The following is a 24,695-nucleotide window of genomic DNA, read 5'->3' on the forward strand; positions in this document are numbered from 1 at the left end:
AGACTCTACTGCTTGTCTACCCAGAGCTCTTCCAGCTCTCTAGCGGAAAGGCTGCAAATATGCAGACACACAGAAACCCTCACTTTCCCAGTCTCCCCTGAAGACAGGACATGGACACATGACGATCCTGACCAATGCACCTGAGGGGAAGTCTGCTGGGAGATTTGAGATTCCTTCCTTGTGAGAGAGAGAGAGAGAGAGAGAGAGAGGGAGCGAGCAGGCAGCGGCGGCTCTCCTTTTCCTTCCCAACGTCCTGAGAGGAGATGCCTCCTGGATTTTGCTATGGCCTCTGTGACCAGGAGACCAAGAGAACCCCCAAGACGACTACCATCTCTCACGGAATGGCCAATCTTTGGGCTTCTTGCTGTGTAAGAAAATGAATAGGTTGCTTAAGCCATATTTACTGGGGTAGTTCTTTTACTTATACCAAAAGCAATCTAATTGATAGGAGATCATGTGAAACACTGGGAACCATACTTCTGTAACTTCTCTTTGGGAACTGTCATAGCATAAAACAGTGAGTCTAGAATAGATGAACCAGTTCTACTCTGACCACATAAATAATGCAACCAAGAGTCACTGGGGCTGCTCAAGAGAGCAGGAGGCAAGTCCTTAGTGACCTGCTTCTCCATTATACTTCTTCACCTGTCCCACAAGAACATCTCAGACATGATCGAAGCAAAGAGGGTGGACTTACTAATATGCACAAAGCCCCAAGAAGTTCCGGGGTGTTCTTCCAACCAGATTCTCACCTGCGACACAGCAATGGTGGTGCCCTGACAGCCACGATTCACAGGCAGATGAGACAAACCCCACAGTGTGCGTGCGCTCTCCTACCTTTGAACACGCCATCTCCTCACCACACCTGGAGAACAAGGTTTCTCCTCTGATTACTTGCTTGACGTCATTATTTTCTCTTTGTTTTTCTCCTTCTCTCCCTCCCTTCTTCCAAAAGGAAAAAAATTTTTTGAAAACTGAGCTAACTATATAAATTTTGTATAATCCAACAATGACAAAAAAGAACCAGAATCCCTGTACCCAGAGGAAAGCTATTAAATGATGCCCTGTGTGCTTCCTTTTTCAATAATTATATAACCACACAGATGGCTTTAAACTGGGGGAGGGGGGGGGAGTAGCTTTGTGTCTTTTTTTTTTAACTTAAAATACATCACAAGTATTTTCCCTTTTCATTGATTCAAGTAACATTCCACCTTGTTACTAAACCAATAAAAATCTCATCAAAAGAGAGATTTTGAAAAGTTTCAAATATCCCATTGTGAAAATGTACCATAATCTACATTTTCACCACTCCTGGGATTTAAGTTGTGACTAATTTTTGCTACTATAAACAATACCATCACGAAATCATTGGACTCCACACCTCTATTTCCTCAGGACAGAGAATTTCTGCATCCTATAGCTTGTGTATAGTGCATATAAGTACTGCCACACTATTAAAAATAACACTATCCTGATGTTCATTTATAACAGAAATTTTCACAAGAGTCAGTCCGACTGGATACTTGCCAATAGTGGGTAATACATCTTTGTAAAGCCTTTCCCATTTAGATATAAAAATCTTATTTTTCTATTTCTTTGAATGCATAGCAATTCATTAGCAGTACCCCGTATGTGCTGTATAACAGTACATACACCCTTTTACCATTTGTTTTTCTTCTTTTGTGAATTCCTTTATTCGTATCCTTTACCCATTTTTCCATTGGTCTATTTTTCCTATTGATTTGTGAGCTCTATGGGTTATACGTTATGTGGGTTTCAAGTATCATTTTCCCAATTTATCACTTGCCATTTAAATTTGTTTCAATTGCTGACAGACATTCAGAATTTTTCCTTTTTTTTTCATTTCAATTAAATCTACTAGAGTTTTCCTTTGACTATATTTTTCCCCATTTCTTTTTGGCATATACAAATTTTCCTCACCCTTGAATGAAAATTTTCATATTTTTTCTTCTAGTTTTAATGCTTCTCCAAGTATTCAAACTATCCAAAATTTATTTTTTGTATCTGGCATTATCCTATTTGATCTTTTCCCAAATGCTCAATTTCACAATAATGCCTTTTGCTACAGAATACATTTTTTCTCTACAGGTTGGAAATTCTTCCTTGAGCAAAGGTTGACAATTACCCTGAACATAAGAGATCACTCTTTCCTTTCATATTCACAGCTGATAGAAGTAACAGTTCCTGGGACTCCTCCCTGCTGAGTGGAGGAAAAGCCTCAGCATTCTTATTAAGACTCCTTCATTCAAACATTTACTTAGAGTCAATTACACACAAGCACTATGCTAACAGTAGAGATAGGCAGGATAAGAACAGAGGGGGTCCATCCAAGTGGACTGCACATTGTAGTTAGAAGAATCAGACTTATAACTAATATTGGGCATTGAGGGTATTTAACAAATAATCATACAAGAGAGGTGTTTAACAAATAATTATACAATGGCGAGCGTTAGGGAAAAGGAAGCAGAGGGGCATGACAACTCTGAGAACCCAAACATTAATAGGATGTTGGGCGAAGAAGAGTTTCCTTGGGATTTAGGAAACAGTCAGTGGGGAGGGAGGTGAGGAGGGAAGACCACTATTTCAGGTAACATGGTGAACTAGATGACCTCAAAGCCTTCTCAGTGAAATATATGTAGTATATATACATATAGAATATGTATATACCATATTACATATATGCATATAGAATATGTATATACCATATTACATACAATGTATGCATATGAGATCCATCCCATGCATGTATATTACATGTACCTAACACACACAGTATATACTAAAATGTATATTCTACATATACAACTAAAATACACCTATGTAAGGGAAGGCAATTTACAGCGTTATGTTCTAGGAATCAAAACCCAGACACATTATCAGGCTGAAGGGCTCCAATCCTGTTTCCACCCCCTTCTAGACCATAGGTCTTGGCCAAATGGTCTCTAGTTTCAGGTTCCTCATCTGCACAATGGGATCCTAACAGCACTAATCTTAAAGAGTGGTTGTGATCACTAAAAAAGCTAACCCACATTAAATACTTAGTACTGTATCTGGCGGCTACTATTGCTATTTTATTACCATTTTCCATGTGCATTGTTCTATCCCATCTTATTGTTTAGCTTATTAATATTTTCTCCACTCATTACTACACTTGCCAGAGGACTGCCATTTCCTACACACAGAACCAGCTTTCAAACATTTAATCCTAGCTTTCTGTTTTTCATTTTCCTTATTTCACAGACTTCTGCTATTAACTTTATTTTCCTTCTGCTTTCCTTAGGTCCACACCATTGTTCTTGTTCAAATTATCGAGTGGAATGTGAGGTTCATTTATCATCATCTTTGTGTTTGAATAATGAAGGCACTGAAGGCTATTAAAACATCTCCAATGACAGCTTTGAGCACACTCCATAAGCTTTACTGTGAAATATTCCTCTTTTGTGGTTTTCAAAATAGGCTATAATTTTTAGTTTTATTTCCTTTTGGATTAAATAAGCATTTAGAAAAATTCTTCACCTTCCCCTAATTTCCAGGTATTTGGAGCCCCCCATCTAAAAGTTTGTGATATGTACGACTAATTCATTGCAGTCAAAACTGGGGCCTATATAATCTTTATGGTTCAGAATTTAATGAGGTTTTCTTATGCTCTCAATTTATGTAATTTTTTTCACAAACCCACAAAAATCCATTTCTATTCCATTTTATGGATATGAGCTTTGATATCTACTCATAATGATTATACTCTTAAAACTGCCTTTGTCATTAACAATATGATTTGCCTTGTTAGTGGCTGAAACTCTACCGATATATCCTATATTTCTATCAGTTTTTGCTTTGTTTATTAGAAAGCTTTCTACTTGGAAAACAGCTTGGCTATTATCTCCTCTTATGGATATCACACTTGTCAACTTAAAATTACTAATTTCAATTAAATATACTTTATATTTGAGATGGTCTGAAATTAACATATTCGTACCCTATTTTTCTTCGTATGTCTGAGACATCCTAATATAAATTTTATTTTTAAATTTTATGATTTATTTTACATATGTTTCTTTAAGATTGTAAGCATACGGTTAAGATACTGCTATCTAATCAAGCATCTGAGTTTTTCTCCAATGACAGAAGTTTCATGCTTGTATATTTGTTGGTTTTGCTTCTGGAACAGTATTCTTGTGCATCATTTTTCAGCTTTGAGAAAAAATTTACATGCGTTATAATCACCCCTTTGAAACGAAAAACTCAACAAGTGTATACAGTCTGCTGCAACCACCACACAATTGCTTTATACAATTCTATCACCCTCTCCCTGTGTCCCCTCAGCCCCTTTTCAGGTGATCCTGAAAAGATCCTACTCTTTGGCTCCTCGTAACTTCTGTCTTGCTTTCGAGAATTTTGTACGAATGCAGTCATATAACGTGTAGTCTTTTGTGTCTGTTTTTTTTCACTCAGCATACTACTTTTGAGATTTACTCATATTGCCATATATATCATATTCAATGCCGAGTAACATTCCATTAAATGGATAGATCACAACTGTTTCCTCTGGCTAAGGGACATTTGTGTTCTATGAATAAAGCTGCCGTGAATAATCACAGACAAATTTTTGTGTGCGCACGTTTTTATTTCTCTTGCATCAATACCCAGGAGTGGTACTGGTGGGTTGTAACATACGCCTCATGGCTCACGAAACTGACAAACTGTTTTACCAAGTGGATGTACCACTTTACACGTCAGCTAAGTACAACAGTTCCCGTTGTTCCACATTCTCACCAACACTTTGTACTGTCAGTCTTTTTAATCTTAGCCACTGCAGGGGGTGTGATGTGGTATCCTGTGATGACCTTAATTTGCATTTCCCTGGTGACTAAGGATGCTGAGCATTTTTTAGGGATTTGCTGGCTATCCCTGTCTTCTTCAGTGATGTCTCTTAAAATACGCTGCCCGTTTTTAAATTGGGTCATTTGTCTTCTTGTTACTGTTGTATGAGTTCTCTGCTTATTCCAGATACACATCTTTCATCAGACACATGCTTTGCAAATTTTCTCTCCAAGTCTGTGGCTTGTCATCTTCTTATTAATGTCTCGGAACAAAAAAACTATCAGTTTAGATGAACTGCAATTTATCAATATTTTTTTCTTTTAGTTTGCACTTTTTTTCAGATTCCACTTAAGAAATCTTTGCCTAGTCTAAGGTCTCTAAGATTTTCTCCTCCGTTTTTTTCCTACCACCAGTTCTATTGTTTTTAGTTCCTATCTTTAGCTGTAAGATTCATTTCAAGTTAATTTTTGTATATGGTATGAAGAGGGTCAAGGTTCATTTTTTCCGCATACGGGTATCTAATGCTCAGCATCATTATTATTTTTTTCTGCTCCCTACCTACTTTATATAGACTTTGTTTCACTTGCAATATTTACCTCCAACAACTCAGTTTTAATTCTATTTATAACTTTACCAGTGGTCACCTTTGATTTTTTTCAGAAACATCTTGTCTCTCCTCGATGATCAGAGAGAAGGGTTACAAAATACCACCTGAGTTATACAAAACACAAGACACTTAGCAGCTTTGAATCCAACAGCACCTCCCAACCTGTTTTAAAATGACTGATCAGACTTCAGTATTCAGTACAACATCATTTGCAACAGCCAAGACACGGATGCAACCTAAGTGTCCACTGATGGATGAGGAGAAAAAGAGTATCGTTCGGCCATAAAAAATAAGATCTTACTATCTGGCAACATGGATGGCCCCTGAGGGGATTATGATACGTAAAATGAGTAAGACAGAGAAAAACAATTAGATATAATCTCCCTTACATGGGAATCTTAAAACAAAAACAAACAAACAAAAAGAAATCCAAACCAAAAACAAAATAAACAAAAACAACCCAAGCTCATAGATCCAGAGTAGACGATAGAAGGTTGCCAGAGGTGGGAGGTGCGGGGCAGGCAACACAGGCCCAAGAGGGAACAACAACCAAATGAACTGGTTATTTGTGTGTGTGTGTTTTAAAGAACAACTTCAGGCATTTGCAGTCATCTTTGCAACTGACTTAAAACAATTATTTACAGATCATTCCATGTGTAACTTCTTTCAGTACACGCTGCCTGCCCCTTTAGAATGATATCTCTTCATTCCTGAATATTCATTTTGATGACTGTTTTGGTTGGCTGGCAAATTACTGATGACACTTCCTCCAGAAGTACACAGTGGTGTGTATTTTGTGAGCTGTTGCACTGAATATCATTTTTCTGTTGTCTTTATATGTGAGCAAACGTGGCTGGTGTTCTGAGGTCCCTCTGTCTTTCTAGCTCAAAAAGTGTGGTAGACATTTTATTAAGAAACATTTATTACCCCAGCAAAAAGGCTTATGTAGAACTTTTACTCTTCAGAGATGTGTTTCTCTCTACCCCTTGCCCTGGAGTTACGGTGGAGCCTCAGAAACCAGGTTTTGCTGCTTCTCCACAGCTACCGGTTGTACGTGGCCATTGAGCCCTTGCAATGCAGCCTGTCCTGGTTGAGATGTGTGAAACACACATCGACTGTTGAAGATCGTATGGAAAAAAGTACATGAAATATCTCATTAGTAATTTTTAAAATACTGATGTTGAAATGGTAATATTTTGGATATAGAGGATTAAGTAAAATGTTACTATTAAAATCCCTTTCACTTGGTTTCATTTTGCCCTTGGAAATATGACCAGCAGAAAACTTGAAATTATACCTATGATTTGTCATTGTATTTCTATCAGACAGCACTGCTCAAGAGCTAGATTCCAGTCGTATTCTGGCTCACAATGCTGAGTAATTTCCACAAGTCTCTTTCAGAAGATTCCATTTCCTCACCTGGAAATGGGTGAAAATAATTATACTAACCTCAAGGCTTACTGTGGGGATAAAATAATAATATGTGTGTAAAACTACTGTGTTGGCACATAATCAATTCTTATTAATGAGAGCTATTATTATTCTCAAAGGAAGGATTTTTTTGTATTTTTTGTAATCCTTATGACTCATAATGTTTCTAGGGTGTCCCCTGATGTGGCCAACTTGTTGCTGATTTTGCCTGAATTGTAGGGGCTTTTTTTGATCTGTGCATAGAATTCTTCTCCCTTTTTGAGAATTTTTCTTGGATTTCATCATCCTATGGATGGGCCACCAATCACCACCCTTGCCTTGAAGTTTCTGGAGTTCCTAATTTGCATTAACTTTTCATCACGCAGTCTCAGGGTAACATGTCAAAAAATACACCTCATCTAAAACACTGAGTGTCTAACATTTCACTCCCCAAGTCCAGCCTTTTATTCTTTCAAAACATTTGGAAGAAGAGTCATGTTCTCACTGGGAAAATGTCTTCACTTCCTAATTCTCAGTTCACTCTGCCCATTCCTGTCACTCGTCAAATAGCTCTGGTTTTATTTTGTTTTGGTTTGGTTTGGTTTGGTTTGGGGCCAGCTTATATTCCAAAATCCGTCGCTGTCACCACATTGTGGAATCACTGATGTTGCCTTTTAACTCAAGCTGTGGATAGGTACAATTTTTCAGTACTAGGGAAGAGCACTGTATTCAAAGCCAAAGAAGTAGATTCTGGCATCAGTTCTGCCGATTATTCCTTTGGTAAATTCCTTATTAACACAAGAAAACAGGTGCTGTTTCCACAGCATGGGATTCTTGAGGACACAGTAGAATAAGGCACAAGAAAGCATTTCCTTCTTTATCAGGGGGAATGGATTAAAAGGAGAAGAGGACAGCAGTGAAAACGGGAAGGGATCGACACTCATGATGGGGAAAAGGTAGGCAAAGGGACACTTAATTACTTTGAATGTGTTTAGGTCTGAGCCCAGGCTAATTACAGCTCCTGACGGGGCATGTCACCTACACAGATCTGACACAACTGTTGTATTCTGAAGGACCACAGAGAATGGTGGACAAGACAGAGACAAAAGTCAGCACATTCAAGGAAGGCAACAACTTGGAAACCATGTATTACACAAAAATGTCACAAGGTATATTTAAGTGACAAAAGCGTTTGCCTCTATGCTGGTGTTTGTGGAGTACTGCAGAGGTTCTCTTTAGATAACCGCACCCTGCTGTCCAGTGGGAGACAAACTTACATTGTTCTTCTCACGGGGGGTGGATAAACTGCTACCTACACTTCCCTACCTGTTTCCTAGGAAGATGTGCTTCCAGATGATGGACATTTTCACTTAGGAGGCACTCATGCAAACTGGAAATCATAGGGTTTCAGGGTTAGAAAGAAGCCCAATAAAAATAGCTACTGTTTTTAGATAGATGAGGCCCAGGGTTGGGTGGGGGTGGGGGGTGGCGGTGGTTAAGAATTGTCCAGGATCTCACATGTGATTCTTCCTAACACAGTCTCTTCCCCAAGTTGAGTCTGGACATTTGGGCTGTGGAACCTGGGATGTAGTTCGAAGGGACTGCAGTCAGCAATAGTTGAACTTCACGTGCAGTCTCCAAATACCCCCATGGGGCTGGAGCAGGTTCCAGTTAGACTCTGCCTGCAGAGCAAAGACAGACATGCTGGGACGTGTCTCATGGAGGATATGATCTGCTCTAAGATGCCCTGCAGAAGAGTAAGGAATGAAGTAAGGTATATGTGATCTTTGGGATTGTCTTGCGTGGCTTCTGTAATAATATGGCAATACCCAGAGTAACATACATTGGTTAATTGTCTTTTAAGATTGTTACCTCTAGCTCCCCTTTATTGGTGAAGATTAAATGCAGGAAATGAGGTCTTGTAATGGAAAGCACAGTGCTTGGCACATTGTGGGCACTCAAAAATTCTATGTTTTCCCTTTCCCTTTCATATATTTGAAAATGGCTATGATTAACCTCTTAAATCTGTTCTTGTTCCTTCTGAGTCTCATGTTATATAGGAGGGCTGGCAGAGGTTAAATCTTATGTTCAGGTATGGAAAAGTTACCATTTTCCCATTCTCTTTATTGTCTTGCTTGGGCCCTGGATTATTCATGTGGTTTGTGAATACAAGGGTTGGTTCTGTAAGGCCAGCGATGGACCTCTGGCCTTTGTGTAGCAAAGGTGAGATCATAGGATGGACGTGGATGATTGAAATGCATCTGAAAATGTATTTAGAATGCTAGTCTTCGGTTTTTAAATATTACACATGGAAAATTGTAAGCAACGAACAAATTATAATCTGCGTTAGAAAAGAATCTTTCTGTGCGAGTTGTACAATTCACTTTATACACAGGCAAATATTTCTTTAAATAATGGGGTGTCCTAATGAGCGGGGCCTGTCCCCTTCTGAGAATCATAGAATCTTAATTAGGAAGGAACTTGGCATTCATCGGGCATAACCTTCCACTTTCTTCTGTAATATTCTATATAAATGGTCATTAATCTTCTGCTTTTGAATACTTCCAGAGATAAGAGACCATTACCTCCCAAAGGACCTTGTTCCATATTTAGAAACTCTATTAGAAATATTCGCCTTGTGCTGTACTGAAATCTTTTATCTTTTTGATTCCCTCATTGGTCCTGAGCATTAATAAAGACCAAACGCAAGTGTGTATATCATTGTCTGTTAACTCATGTGCCTGCCCCACTAGACTGTGAGAACCAAGAGGGTAAGGCCTGTAACTTTTATCTCTGTGCCCAGCTTTTCAGACAAAACCTGGTCAAAAGTGGCTCCAAGAAAAGCATGGATTCCATGCTTTGCGGCAACAGAGCAAGTCAACCAGCTGTTTGGAGACTGGCAGATCTCCTATGTAGGAAGCTGATTGTTAAGAGTCAGCCATCAATATTTTCTGTAACCATCATCCTGAATCCCACTTCATAATCTTTCTGATGTTGGTAACAAGCAGGCATCAGGCCTAAGAGAAAAGGAGATAAATCATGACCCTTGACTGGACAGGTGAATCATGAAACAGCCCCTACCCCAGAAGCTTCTCGTTGCTAGCTCGGGATCATCCTCACCCCAGTTGATGGCATGGGGGTGACTTTCTGAGCCAAGTGGGGCAAGATCAAAGCTGGTATGTAGGTAAGGTCTTCTCTGAAAACTGACAAGATATATATTGCTGATTTTTTTTTTTTCAACGTTTATTTATTTTTGGGACAGAGAGAGGCAGAGCATGAACGGGGGAGGGGCAGAGAGAGAGGGAGACACAGAATCGGAAACAGGCTCCAGGCTCTGAGCCGTCAGCCCAGAGCCCGACGCGGGGCTCGAACTCACGGACCGCGAGATCGTGACCTGGCTGAAGTCGGACGCTTAACCGACTGCGCCACCCAGGCGCCCCAATATATATTGCTGATTTAAGGCAAACCGTCCAAGGTAGTGACTACTTCGTTTAGAAAATAATCCTTGGGTGCAAGTGATAGGGCCGCCCCGAACCTCAGCAGCATCGTTGGTGGGGTGTCTTTTTATCCTCAGCAGGAAGCTCCAGTCCCAATAGGCCTTTTTTTTTTTTTTTAATTTTTTTAAAGGTTTTATTTACTTTTGAGAGAGACACAGAGCATGAGCAGGGGAGGGGCAAAGAGAGAGGGAGACACAGAATCTGAAGCAGGCTCCAGGCTCTGAGCTGTCAGCACAGAGTCCGATGCGGGGCTTGAACACACGAACTGCGAGATCATGACTTGAGCCAGAGTCAGATGCTCAACCGACTGAGCCACCCGGGTGCCCCCCCACCCACCCTAGTAGGTCTTTAACAGAGGGGTCATGCTTAACATTTGTTCTTCAGGAACAACCAGAAAAAAAACCTCCACTGACAGCTTAGAGGACCCTTGTGCAGACACAATAACAGGGTCCCAGCTTAAAAGTTGGCTACAGAGAAGGAAATTCAACACCGGGGAGCACAGGTTTTGGAATCAGGTAGTTCTGAGTTTTAATTCTGACTCTGCCATGTATGAGGTGCATACATGACTTGGGGTTAACCTCCCTAAGCCTCAGGTTCCTAGTCTGCATAGTGGGGGTAATAATAGCACCTGTTCCACAGAGTTCTGAGCATTCTATGAAAGAACCACACAAAACACAAGAAACAAAGTGTCCCATCAATAACACCTGTCACACTGCAGGCTATGGGGTCCAGAGGCACCGAAAGCAAGAATTCTGTGTTCAAGTGCAACCCAACGGTGGCAATTTCATTCCGCAGCGGCTGCAGCCCATGCCTCTCTCCTCCTTTTCGGATCTGCTCCACCTCCGTGTCTACTGAATTATACAATCCCGTATCTCATCTCATTTCATTTGGAAAGGAAAAGTTAAACAGCAGCCTTGGCATTCATTAGATGCCTGATCTTAGGCAAATACTCCTCAACTCCGTGCTTCAATTTATAAATTATCTGTGAGATGGAGGTAATAAAACTTCTCAGTCCACCCCACAGGGCTGTTGCGAGGAGTGAGTGACGGCATGCCGCCATCTACAAAGCTCTACACAAAAATAAGCACCCCCCTCCCAACCCCCCGCCTCCTGCTCCTCTCTCCTCTGTTGAAAGGAGCTGCATGTCTTGAGTGGAGATCGGGGCACAAAGACGCACTCAGTCCCGGTAGCCTGTTGACATGGGGACTTGGAGGCTGGAAATGAATGGGCCCTGTAAACATCAGGAAGACCAATGAGCATTTCACAGGCCACAGAGACAAGCAAGCTGAGTGATCACTATTTGCAAATCTACACTAATTGGTCATTACTGAGAGAAGCATACCAGTCCACTGCGAATTTCCCACAGTTCATTTTTAATCATGCACCAATCCCTCATAAATTTCCTCTTCCCTCTTAGTCCATTCTCCGGCACTAACGGATATAATAAGGGGCCCGCAGGAGTATTTCTGAGAAATGCCATTTCCAACAGCTGTACAAAGCGATTTCTCGGCACCAGATCGGGGAGGCCATCGTGTGTGTCTGCTGAGGGTGCCATCTGACACGCTTCCTGAACGCAACTACAGAACACAGCACACGTCCCTTCCCTTCCTATTCTTCCCCCTTTGCTAACATCAGGTAATGGATGGTGTTTTAATGCATTCATGGAAAGACACTCACCTGTCCCCAGGGATGCTCTTGGGACTTTACACGGGGTTGCACAGATGGAGCTGCCTTATTTATGCCACTGCAGGGTCACTGGTAGACAAATTTCTGGCGGCCCGCCCATGGCCCAAGGCACAACGGGCCTCACGAATGTGGTGAGCCCTGACAGTGATAAAGAAACCCCTTTCTAATGGCTTTATTACTCTTGGGAACCAGCACTGAGCTTATTGTATATCATCATTTTGCAAATATTTTCATAGGCCAGGCATCACACTAGGCACTGAAGACAGCAGGGTGATGAGAAGCAGACGTGATCTCGGCGCTTTGGAGCCAACTATCTGGGGAAGAGGACATTTACCAGCTTACTACACAAAGGCAGGAAAGAGCACACAGGGATGAGTTTACTGAAGAAATGTAGGAGACCCTATGAGAACCTATAACAAAGGAACCCCTATGAGATTATGAAGGCAGGGAAGATTTCTCAACGTAAATGTAGCTTAAGCAAAAGAACACAGAATTAACCAGCGATGGGAAAGAGGAGGCAGGCTGGGGGACAGAGGTTAACAGACAGAAAAATAACCAGTGCAGCGGCCCCCTGGTGGGAGGGAACGAGCAGAGCAGACGTGATGATCTAATGGAGGGAGGCAGGAGCCAGAAAGCCCAAGGAGATGCCACTCAGGACTGTGGTCTTGATCTTAGGAGCACGGGGAAACCATGGAAGGTTTTATCCACAGGAAAGGGGATGGCATGGTTGGGCATGCCGTTGGGAAATCCAACTCACACTACTGATGGAGAATACATTTGGGGGAGGCGGAGTGAGCAGAGCAGAGGGGAAAAGACTAGTCTGGACAGAGACTGCGGTTGTGTTAGGGAGAGGTCACAAGAGCTCAGAGTGGGATGGTGGCAGGGGAGATGGGAGACCAGCTAGGATGTGGAGTGGACAGACACACGGTGAGGAAGAGGGGCTGTCAAAGACGAACTCTTAGTTCTGGGGATGCAGCTAAGCAGACAGATAATGGTGCTACAGCCAAGAGATGCTCAGGCTGCAGGGAGTAGGCAGATCATGGTTTAGAGTTTGCAGAGCTGGATTATGCATAAATCATTATTACTGTGATCATCAATTATGGCCAAATTATGTGTACAAAATGGTTTCACACCCATTGTCCTTACAGGATTCGGACAAGAGTCTCATGGGGTACAGGATGGTGGGAGATGGGTGCTAACTGGTAGGGAGATAAAATGCAGGTGTTCAGGACCTTGCACAGTGTAGCTGGGAGCAAAGGTCACACTAGAGGACAGGACACTGAAGACAGCATCCTTTGGAACACATCAGATTGTTTTTGTTTTTTGTTTTTATTCCTATTTTTTAAGCCATGGAATCACCAATTCAAATGGATAAAAATCCAGTATATAAAGTAATAAACAGCAGGTCCACCTGGATTAAAGTGGTCATGGGAGAGTCAGAGCACCAACCCTCCTTCCCCCATCTCGTTCAAGACCTCAGGGAAGCCCTGCGTCCCCAGGAGATTATAGCCCTTGCTATACTCCTTGCCTTACTCCTTCAGTTTCCCAATGGTCCACAGGTTTCCTAACAGGCCATATAATCCAGAGTATTTTAATCCTATGTTGCCTTGGCTGCAAAGGGGAGTGTATGGGGCATTTTCAAGAACTTGCATTTCAGGCACTGCTGGGCCTTCACAGGAATTATCTTGTTCAGGGTCTGATTTGGTGGCCGGCCCTGATCGAGCCAGGGCTCAGGACCCAAATCAGATGGTTCTTCAATGGCAAGTGAGGATATGAACCTGGGGTTCTGTTCATCTACTTTTGTGTTTTCTTAAAGAGTAGGGTGTACAGGCTTACAAGGGACATGGCACAGGATAGTCCCAAAAAGGAGAACGAAGAAGGAGGCAGGAGCATCCGTGAGAGCCAGGCGCTGTGCCTCCCCTCCCGCTGCTTTTCCCCACTGTGTTGGCGCTTAGACCCTGGGAGACAGAGAGGCTTGCTTTCACCTTAATTAGTGCAGCAATTTGCTAAATTCTGTTTTTCCCTTTTAAGAGTGTTAATCAATTTTAGCTCAGAATAGATTGGAATGGCACACAAATTACCACGACAATCCCCAAATGCTAAATTCTGAACATCTCGATCAACCTCAGAGCCTGAAATATGGGAAAATCAGAAACTCCGGCCGGCATCTCTGTGATCTATTTAAAATGTTCTGGCTCCGAAATGAAAAGATAATGGCTTTATGAGGTTTGGAACAAGCAATTTGCTCGAATCTGCCTCATGCCTAGGTGTTTAGTCCTTCCCAAGGTGACTGGAGATAGAACATCAACATATTTCTGCAAAGTTACATGTTCCTCTAACAACAGCAATTTGTTAAATCCACAAGCATTACAGGGTACCAACTGTGCACTAGAAATTAGAAAGGAGTAAGACGTGCTCCCCGCCCTCTCCCCCATTAAGAAGGTTCTAAACTAAAGCGGTAGACAGACACGTGAATAGAGAACATCTTCCTCTTTTCTGGAGAGGTCAGGGAAGGTTCTCAGAGGAGGTGCCAATGCCGCAGCGTCCTGCAGGGTGAGGAGGAGTTGTGAAAAGGCAGGTGCAAGGGCAGGCCAGATAGAAGGAACACCATCAGCAAAGGCTCCAACACAGGAGAGCCAGCAGGGACCAGAGGTGGTTTCTTACAGCAGAGTATGGGACCTGAAGAAGAGTCAAGAGCCAGAAGCAGGACTTCTTAATGAGACCGTGAATCTCAGTCCTGATGCAACAACGTGGCACAACAGATGGATTCTAAACAAGGAAATGGCATGACCAAATGAGTCTCGTCTGGTGAAACCCTCCAGTCCAACACAGTCTGTGCTATTTATTCAGCATAATCTTTTAAAGCACATTGACACATATTCTCTCATTTTTGCCTATTAATTATCCAATTGAGGTTGATATTATAATCACCTTTTCACTGATGAGAAACAGACAAAGCAAAGGTCTAAGTTATTTGCTTTCTATCTTATGACCAGTAAATGACAACATACGAATTACAACCCGGGCCCATCTGACTCTGAGTTCAGCACTGACCTCACTGGGGAGCAGAATTCTCTAGAACGGCCACCACAGACTTCTTTCAGATGTATACCAGGCCAATGGCCTCCACCTCTAAGGAAAGCCCTGGTGGCCAGAACCGCACAGACCAACATGGATTCTGTGCTGAGGACGTGGTTGCTCTAATGTTTTCTGCAGTCAAATCTGATGCGGGTGGCAAACAACCTTAATTATACTCTGGATGTTTCCAGTTGAAAGCTGAGATTTCCTCCACTGCCAGTCTGCCGAACCACAACCAGGAAAAGCTTCCAGCATGAGGAGCTGAGGGGGCCACCTCTCCCCTCCCGCCTGTACCTTGAGCTCGTCCGCATTGTAGAAGTCTACACGTACGGCGGGCACCATCCACGTCTGGAAGAGCGTCGCCAGGATCTGCTCTGCGATGGAGTCGGCGATGAGGTGGAAGTGGAGAGGGTTCCGTCTGTAGGAAGCGGGGAGAAGACGGGTCAGCAGGGAGAGTTCCAGCCATAGAATCACATGCTTACCAATTTCACAGCAGCTGTGAAAGTCAGTCAGGCACGTTACCAACCCAGCGCTAAAAAGGAGAGAAGGCATCTCACGCAACCTCAGGATTTCAGAGAGGGTAAAATCATTGGTAACGCTCCATTCAAGCCAACCACCATACCTGTTACTAGCATATTTGTGTTTCCAGAAATCTTAAGCATATGTAACAATTTGGTCAAACGGTATCTGCATTGGTTTCAGAAGCACATGGACAGAGAAGGGTCTCTGGACTGGCTGAATGCAACTGGGAAGATTCTGAGTTCTGTTTTCTGCTTGCTCCTCTCTAAAAGAAACCTAGGCATCCAAGATGGCATCACCGGGGGCTCCCATCACTGAATGTCAGCTTACCCTTACTTAACATTCCTACAGCTTTTCTTTGTTCCACCTCCATCAACCAGCCATTACTGAGGCAGTACCCAAAATACAAACTAGCATTACACATGGGAAAAGCTTCCGGAGTCAACCAGAAATGGGTTCAAGTCCCAACTGTGGTATTTATTAGTGGGGATTCTGAGCATGTCACTTCTATTTCTTCACTGCTGCTGCTTCATTCTGTAAAACGTTGAGAAACATCTCCTTATCGGGCTACTGTGTCGATAAGTATAATATATGATGCATATCAATAATAAACACAGATAGGACAATAAATAGCAGATATGTTCTCTTGAGAAAGCACCAGGCACAAAGCCATAGTTCAATCCAGGAGGACTACTCTCATAAATACTATCGAGCTAGTAAAAACAGCAGCATAAATTGTAACACCATGCATGAGCACCTTTGGGAAATCTAAAGATGAGAATGACCTGGTCCCCGTGACTTCAAGGAGCTCATAGTCTTTAGAGGGACGGGGGAATCCACAGTTAAATACAAACACAAGGTGGAACATAATGTTGGTAACAACCACAATAGAACACAATGTTCTATGGGAGTAAAGAAAAAGAAGGGCTAATTCGGACTGGCTCAGGAGTACAAGGAAGAGTTGGGGGAGCAATACCTCAAAAGATAAAGGGGTTTGAAAGGAAGCAAAGGGAGAGGGGGACACAATCCAAGGAGAGTAACAGGAGACTATGGCCAGAGCTGAGGGGCATGCCAGGAGTATGTGGGGACAAGCAGTTAGCTGGGGCCCAAGGGTCAGAGCAAAGGAGGACAAAGTGCAGGAAGCAGTGCAGTGAACGCCCAGTTAAAGAGTCCAGACTTCATCAGTGAGGCGTGGTAGCAACATGACTGATTTCAGCTCTTGGCCCCCCGTGCAGTCTCTCCCCAGCCCTGCTCTAGACCCTCCCTCAGATTCCCATGCTCCCATGCTGTCTTCACCTAGGCCTTTGCATATTTGGTTTGCTCTGTAAGAAACCTTCTTGCATTTGCTCCTTTGATAACTACTTATTGAGCACCTACTACTTAGCGGGAGATGAGCAGGATGCTGGGGACAAGGTAAGACACACCATCGCTGCTGTTGGAAATCTCATGGTCTGGCCCTCTCCTCTCCCACCATTCACACTGCCCAGTCAGCATCTATCTCTTATCCAGCCTTCAGTTCTGAGGTCTACCAGCATTTTCTCCTAGAGTCCTTCCCTGACTACCCATGACTGGGTCAGGGGCCTTCCCAACGAAAAGCCATCTTAGTGCCATGTACCCACCCTTAGGTTTTGATCGCCTGTTTACCTGTCTAGATCCTCACATGACTGTGAGCTTAGGGAGGTCAAGGATTGGGCCAGTCACGTTCAAGTGGATCACCTTATGATGCAGCTCTGTGCATGGAATGCAGGAAGAGTTCAATAAATAAACTGAATGGAGGGATGGGTGATGGAAAGTGGACAGATAAGGGGAACCAACGTGGACACATCATTTGGAAGACGGGACTAGGTGAATGTGAAATGAGGATCTGAGTAGGACTGAGTCTGGGGAAGAACAATAAGGGAGCTGAATCTAGAGGGATTTTAGGAAAAGAGATCTTAGATATGGGGGGAAATGGAGAAAAAGAAGCAGAAGGGGACACTGAGGTTCCTGGGTTGGTGGTGGTATCTCCAGGACAGGGGATAGGAGAAGAAAGGTATACTGGAGGAAGATGATGGGTTTGGGATTGGAGGCACCAAGTTTAAGATGAGGGGGGTAAAGCCAGATGGAGCTGAATGGATGAGTCTGGACCCAAAGGCAATTATTATCCAAGGCAAACCCACCATCTACATAACAGGTGTTCAAGGGTGACACACTGAATAAATGAATACAAGACCCAATCAGCACTGCAGAATTTCTCCACGGGGACCCATTGCCTGAAAAGTGCAAATTTGCCCATAGTCAAGGAGAAGGGGCACACCTGCCCTACAACATTCCCTGGAAGCCCTAAGAAGCTTCCCCATAAGAAGCTACCAGGTGGCCCGAGGGAGGACTGGTGCCAGTGGCGGGGGCGTGTTTATCAGCCAGTGACTTGCCTGAAGGCTAAGTGAGAGGCAGCTCATCAGAGTCACTGGGAAGACACATGGGTCCATTTAGCCCTCAGTGTTGGCACGGCCACCCCCCCACCCACAGGAGCCACAACGGAGACTTATGCATCCAGAATGGATAAAGGTAAGCCTTTGTAACTGTCAGTTTACATTTGTATCCACAATAGAGGAACGGCATAATTTTCGACACCGAATGGCAATACCAAACAGACCAACCTACATATATTCGTTCCAACACGATCACGCTGTCCACACGTCTGTATCTCCATGTGCAGCTTGCTCTCCAGGGAATACTCGCCCCTACTTAGAGGTCCCACGAATTCCTGTTCATCCTTCAAACTTCCCTTTTTAAGTCATTTCCTCCAGGACACCTCCTATAAGCCCTCCCTTGTCCTTTTTCCTGCTAACTTGGCATCTCATACGAAAAACATGACTACCATTCCTAGCACGGCACTACGATACTTACTCAAACATGTGGCTCCTTGTCTCTACTACGAGGCCCCCAAGGACAGAAACCATGTTTTCACCTCCATCTCCAGTGCCCTGCAGAAAGCCTGGCACATAACAGGGGCTCAACAAACACTTGTGCAACAGGAAAAGAAAGCCAACGTCCCTCCTTCTAGGCCACCATTAACTTTACCGTAAGAATGGTAACAACAGTCAATGGCAGTCTACATCAATGCTTCAGAGCTGGGGGCTCTGCTCCAGAATGTCTGGAGTGGAGCCCTGGCTTCACGAACTGCTAACTGAAGGCCCAGAAGCACATCACTTCATCTTTCTAGGCATCAATCTATTCATCTCCAAATCAAGAATGGTAATGGTAAGTAAACAATACCGCACTGTGCAGACTAAGGGACATAATGTATATAATTTTTTTAATGTTTATTTATTTTTGAGACAGAGAGAAAGAGAGAGAGAGAGAGAGAGAGGGAGAGAGAGAGGGAGAGGGAGAGAGAATGAGTGGGGGAGGGGCAGAGAGAGGGAAACGAAGAATCCGCAGCAAGCTCCAGGCTCTGAGCTGTCAGCACAGAGCCTGACACGGGGTTCAAACTCATGAACCACAAGATCGTGACCTGAGCTGAAGTCGGATGCTTAACTGACTGAGTCACCCACGTGACCCAGCATAATGTATATATAAGGTGTTTAGCAAAGTGCCTGGTGTGTAAGATTTCAACGTATGTTAACCCCTGGTATGGTCTGAATGTTGGTGCCCTGCCTGCTCAAATCCCTGTGTCAAACCCTAGCCCCTAAGGTGAAGGTGTCAAGACGTGGGGCCTTTGGGCCCTACTCCCAAAGCAGGTGAGGGTAGAGCCCCACTGAAAGGGATTAGCGCCCTTAGAAAAGAGGCCCCAGAGAGCTCCCCCTCTCCTTCCATCATAGGATGCAGACAGAAGTCAGCAACCTGTAACCGAAAAGCAGGAAGGCAGGCTCCCCCCAGAGCCAGACCACGCTGGTGCCTGACCCTGGATTCCCAGCCTCCAGGACTGAGAGGAATCAACATCTGTTGTCTATGAGCCCTACCCCGTCTGTGGTATTTTGTTATAACACCCTGAGTGGATGGGGCCACCATTACCAGTGTTAACTCGGGGAACTTATTTTCTCTACTGCTTTACATCACTTTTCAAATGAAGTAATTTCAGTTAGTTCCTCCATCCATAAACCCCAAAATGAGTTGAATGAATAAACATGCAACAAAGAGCTGTCAAGCAGTAAGTACAAGTAAGGCATAACAGGGATTTAGGTGACTCAGGAACTGGAACTCTCCTCTCTTCGGGAAGCTATCAGGCTGGCAGAAACAGAGACAGAGAGGACACAGATAACTAAATAAACATTGGAACACGGGTGGGCCGGAACACGGGGCTACCTCACACAACTGCTAAGTTTGGGAACTGCACACCTCCCGGGGAGACATTTGAACGAACAGTAAGTGAAGGGTACCCTTAGAGTTGGGTGGTGAGCAACTGTGCAACTGTACGGGATGGCTCGGCAAGGAGACACAGAAAAGCTACAGGAGTGGAAGAGGCTACTTCTCCACGGTGGAGAATCTAGGATGTTTGCGTGGACTGCGTGGCTGTTAAACCAGACATTCAGGTAAGAAAAGATGGGAGGATGAAGGCGTTCTGCAGGGGTGACAGAATCAGGAAAGGGACAGAGGCAGGGAAGTACACAGCATGTCTATGACGGAACAACAGTTTTATCTGGGTTGACCACACTGCTGCATTTGGTGGACACCTCCTGCATGCCAGGAATAGGGAGGATAAAAAGAAAAAATGAAAAGTCCTAACGGAAGGCTGAGCCAGCATGTGTGACCTCTTAAGATCCATGACTTTCATTCTCTAAGAGAAAGAGATCCAGACAAGACTTGGGTGCCGAGCAGGAAGGAGATCAAAGCTGTAATTCGGGACGTTAATCTGGCAACAGAGCAGAGGACGCACCAGCATGGAAAGAGCAATAGGCCCACAGAGGGCACGGAGGGCGCTTGTGTGAGGCCTTCCCCTTACAAGCTCTCACTCTGGTCTATTCCAAGTATCTCCCCAGAATGAAGAATCAATCCAGAGAGACTGCTTAGCTCATCTTTAGGGTAAAACTAGCTGTTTGCTTGGCCAAAGGGGTCCATGTGCCTCATTAGAAGACTATGAAAATGTTTAATCAGAGGGCACACCAGGGTCCCCAGGCCAGGGGACCATGGAGGACCTGGCATTTTGCTGACGATCTCCGCAATCCAACACAGCTCACCAGCAGCTTGGTCTCACTCCCTGGAGGCAGAATGCCTGGAAAGGCTCTACTGAGCTCCGCCTTCCACACCACCGTGAGAATGTGGGTCCTGTCAACCTCACCTCTCGGCAGCCACAGGACAAGCATGTGAAAACACTGCCCAGACCACTTTGTTTCAAGTTTCTGTGTAAACCAGAATGTTTCCCTTGAGCTTTAATCTATAAATCCAACCATCCACTAGACGGTCCCACCTTCATGCCCACAGACCACTCAGAATCAAGATGGCCTAATTACAACCCTCCTAATACCAGGTTACTACGAGTTTTGCAGACTGTTTAGTACCCGTCTTCCCTCAAGAATGTAAGCTCCATGCGGACAGACATTTGGCTGTGATCCATGGTGCAGCCTAGCTCTCAGAACGACACCGGGCATATTAAATAGGGGCCTCTTATACATGTCTGTCTTCCGGGATTCCCTGCCGGGGCTAAAGGCACATCATTCAACATGGGAGTACTGCTTGGGCTCCTTCCCGGCCCATCTCCCACACCCCCTATCAATTCCATGCCCTGAGAGGCAGCTCAGCCCAGTGGTCAGGAGCCAGATCTCTACAGCCAAATTGCCTGGCTGCTTCTTATCATGGTTTGTCACAAAGTAATGATATGAAGTTGAGCAAGCCACTTAGTCTTAGAGTCTCAGCTTCTCAGGTTGTTATTATCAGATTGACTTAAAATGTATGAAGCACTTAGAACAGTGACCCACAAGGAGTAAGGACTTAACACACATTAGCATTTATTAGCCTGTCTGCTCTTTGGTGAGATCTCATCAATATATTCACCCCTTGTCTCATAGGGTCTCTGTGCTGGTTCCCTCCAACAGATCCTCTGTCCTGTAAGCCCTCAACTCCCTCCAAAATGATCACACAACCCCCTGCTCACTGTACGATGAGTCGCGTCCAGCCTCCTGCTTGGAGCCAGCAGGACCTTTGATAATCTCACCCTGTCCACCTCTCCAAGCTCACATCTTCCTACTCCCTCCTCAAACCTGCATTCCAATCATTCTCTTGCCCAGACCTACATGTGACCAATTCCTCTCCCTCTTCAGGAATAAAGAGTGACCTGCTCAGGGAGGCCCTTCATGGCCATTCCCTCCAAAGTGCCCCCTCCCTCCCCTATGGCTCTCCACCACCTTGCTTCTTCCTAGCACTTCCTTTTATTTTTATTGTTTAAAAACTTTTTTTAATGTTTTATTTTTGAGAGACAGAGAGACAAAGTATGAGCAGGGGAGGGGCAGGGAGAGAGGGTGACACAGAATCCCAAGCATGTTCCAGGCTCTGAGCTGTCAGCACAGAGCCCGATGCAGGGCTCGAACTCACAAACTGTGAGATCACAGCCTGAACTGAAGTAGGATGCCTAACCGACTGAGCCACCCAAGCGCCCCATCTTCCTAGCACTGCTTAGCACTGGAAATCTCTGCATTCATCTTCAGGTCTACCTCCTGCCCACCCACTAGAATGTGAGCTGTGTAGGGTGGAGTTTCGCTATTTCACAACACACCGCCCTCATTTTCTCTCTCTACAAACCCAGTGCTAAGCAAGTGCCTAGTTGTGGGTACAGATTAATCACATTTTCCTGCAGGCTTGTGTGCTTGCTGTCTCTCTTCCTTAACCACGTTCATGTTCCCTCCCTACCTGCGCTTCTAGCCTTCTGTGGTCAAGTTTCAGCACCACTGCTCCGGGGAAGCTATTCCACTAGATCAGATGCCCTTCTTTGTGCTTCTCATGGACGCCGGGGCTCAAAACACATGTGACCGCAATAATCTACTGACACTCACTTCTCTGTTTCCTGCTAGATGGAGTCTAGGCACTGGGATTGTATTTTGTGAATAATCTTATCCTCAGAGTTTCAATAGCCCCTTGTAGATGTAACATCCAGTACCTGTTTTTTGAAAGAATAAATAAACAGACAATAATTACCAAAGAGATCCAAATGTTCTCACAGTTTGACACAGTTACCTGGATGTTACAAGTAGAGCCACTTACAAGAAAATGATGGAGTAAATCTTTTAGCATTGGGTTATAGAATGGTTTCTTTTTCTTTTTTTAATTTTGTTTTCATGTTTATTTATTTATTTTGAAATTTTTTTTTTATGTTTTTATTTATTTTTGAGACAGAGAGAGACAGAGCATGAGCAGGAGAGGAGCAGAGAGAGAGGGAGACACAGAATCTGAAGCAGGCTCCAGGCTCTGAACTCTCAGCACAGAGCCCAATGCGGGGCTCGAGCTCACAAACTGTGAGATCATGACCTGAGCCGAAGTCGGACGCCCACTCGACTGAGCCACCCAGGCGCCCGTCATGTTTATTTATTTATTTTGAGAGACAGAGACAGAGCACAAGCAGGAGAGGGGCAGTGAGAGAGGGAGAGAGAGAGAATCCCAAGCAGGATTGGATTGGGGCTCAATCTCGCAAATCACAAGATCTTGACCTGAGCCAAAATCAAGAGCTGGATGCTTAACAGACTGAGCCACCCAGGCGTTCCAGGGAATGGTTTCTTTGACACAAAATCCAAAGCACAATCAACAAAAGAAAAAATGAACTGGTTTTCGTCAGAATTTAAAACATCTGTGTTTCAACGTTTATTTATTTTTGGGACAGAGAGAGACAGAGCATGAACGGGGGAGGGGCAGAGAGAGAGGGAGACACAGAATCGGAAACAGGCTCCAGGCTCCGAGCCATCAGCCCAGAGCCTGACGCGGGGCTCGAACTCCCGGACCGCGAGATCGTGACCTGGCTGAAGTCGGACGCTTAACCGACTGCGCCACCCAGGCGCCCCGAAACATCTGTGTTTCAAAGGACACCACCAAGAAACTAGAAAAGATAATCTCAGAATGGGAGTAAAAATTTGCAAAGCTTTTCATAAAGGACCTGTAGTCATAATATATAAAGATCTTTTACAACTCAAACACTAAGCAAGCTGATCAAAAACTGAGTGAAGGATCTGAACAGCTATTTCTCACAGAGGAGACATGATGGCCAACGAGCACAAGGAAAGATACTCCACATCGTCAGTCACCAGGAGATGGCAATCAAAACCACAAAATACCAGTTCACAGCCACTAACATGGCTCAAACAATAATAATGAAAAAAAAAAAAGGACAATAACAAGCGTCGGTGAGGATGTGGGGAGACTGGAACCCTTATTTGTTAGTAGAGAGATGGTATTAGTGAGCGATGGTGTAGCTGCTTTGGACACAGGTTCTTGGAGTTTCTCTAAAAATTAAGCATAAAGTTACCGCCGCTGAGCTCCACAGCAGTCCTAGTCCTAGTTATACACAAAACCCGTGTTCACACAAAAGCTTGCACACAAACCTTTGCAGTAGCATTATCCGTAACAGTCACGAAGTGGAAACAACCTTGATGGCCACCAAGTGATGAACGACAAACAAAACGTGCTCGAGCCACGCAGTGGAATGTTACTGGCAATGAAGCGCAATAAAGCACAGACACAGGCCACAACACGGATGGAGACATGATGCCAAGGGAAACAAGCCACTCACGAAAGACTAAATAGTAGAAGGTCCCATTTCTACAAAACGTCCAGAACAAACACATCCACGGGAACAGAAAGACAAGTGGCCGCTGGGGGATGGAAGAAGGGGAAACAGGGCAAGACTCTGCATGGGTACAAGGGCTTCTGAGGGTGTAGAAATGGTCTAATATTAGGAAGCAGCGATGGATGGACAACTCTGAATATTAAAAACCAACAAGCAGGCTGTACACATTTAAGGAGTGAACGCTACAGTATGTGAATCAAATCCCAATACTTATTCATTTGCTTGTGATGGGATGTGACCTGTGGGTTTGGGGGAGGAAAGTAGACCCGGTCCGCTCGGCGGTCTCTGGCTTCCTTCCTCAGGGAGC

General features: G+C 44.2%; 1 protein-coding gene across 1 annotated transcript in view; it reads right to left on the minus strand.

Annotated features, from left to right (window-relative positions):
- The window catches only part of LARGE1 (LARGE xylosyl- and glucuronyltransferase 1), a 512,482-nt gene that overhangs the window by 218,190 nt on the left and 269,597 nt on the right, over positions 1-24,695 (minus strand). Inside the window, exon 5 of the mRNA XM_030322309.1 lies at positions 15,415-15,538. Coding sequence (XP_030178169.1) covers positions 15,415-15,538 — 124 coding nt within the window. The remainder of the gene's footprint in view (positions 1-15,414; positions 15,539-24,695) is intronic.

This window comes from Lynx canadensis, chromosome B4, assembly GCF_007474595.2.
Source record: "Lynx canadensis isolate LIC74 chromosome B4, mLynCan4.pri.v2, whole genome shotgun sequence".
Classification (NCBI taxonomy): domain Eukaryota; kingdom Metazoa; phylum Chordata; class Mammalia; order Carnivora; family Felidae; genus Lynx; species Lynx canadensis.